The following is a 385-nucleotide window of genomic DNA, read 5'->3' on the forward strand; positions in this document are numbered from 1 at the left end:
AGCGTCGAGCTGCGGTTGAACTCGGGGTGGCTGAACGTGCACACGTGCGACTGCGTCTTGGTCCACTTGCGGAAACCAAAGTAGTTGAGCTGGCGCTGGAAGCTTGCGAGTTTGTTGTGCTTGAAATACTTGGAGAGGACCTCGTTCTCGAGGCGCGTGACGCTAAAGAGCTGGATGGAGGCGCCGTCGGCCGACCACGAGATGATGCTGGGGTCTTCGGATGTGAGGATGGAGTAGAGGTGGCGAAGGAACTTGGGCACGCCGGTGGTGCGGGTCTTCTTGTAGGTCGTCATGATGATGGTTGTAGTTGTTGTTGTTGTTGTTGTGTGTTGCTGGTGAGAGGCAATTGTAGAAATGAAGCTAGATGTGTGAGGTCGGAGTCGTG

General features: G+C 55.3%; 1 protein-coding gene across 1 annotated transcript; it reads right to left on the reverse strand.

Moving 5' to 3' along the window:
- Window positions 1–21: 21 nt before the first annotated feature.
- Window positions 22–293, reverse strand: SDRG_13408 (heat shock transcription factor 4; the record flags this gene model as incomplete). The annotated part of the gene is made up of 1 exon (XM_008619493.1): window positions 22–293. A coding segment is annotated over one exon (270 nt), but the record flags the coding sequence as incomplete, so codon positions are not given.
- Window positions 294–385: the final 92 nt, after the last annotated feature.

Source organism: Saprolegnia diclina (assembly GCF_000281045.1).
Source record: "Saprolegnia diclina VS20 unplaced genomic scaffold supercont1.59, whole genome shotgun sequence".
Classification (NCBI taxonomy): domain Eukaryota; phylum Oomycota; class Saprolegniomycetes; order Saprolegniales; family Saprolegniaceae; genus Saprolegnia; species Saprolegnia diclina.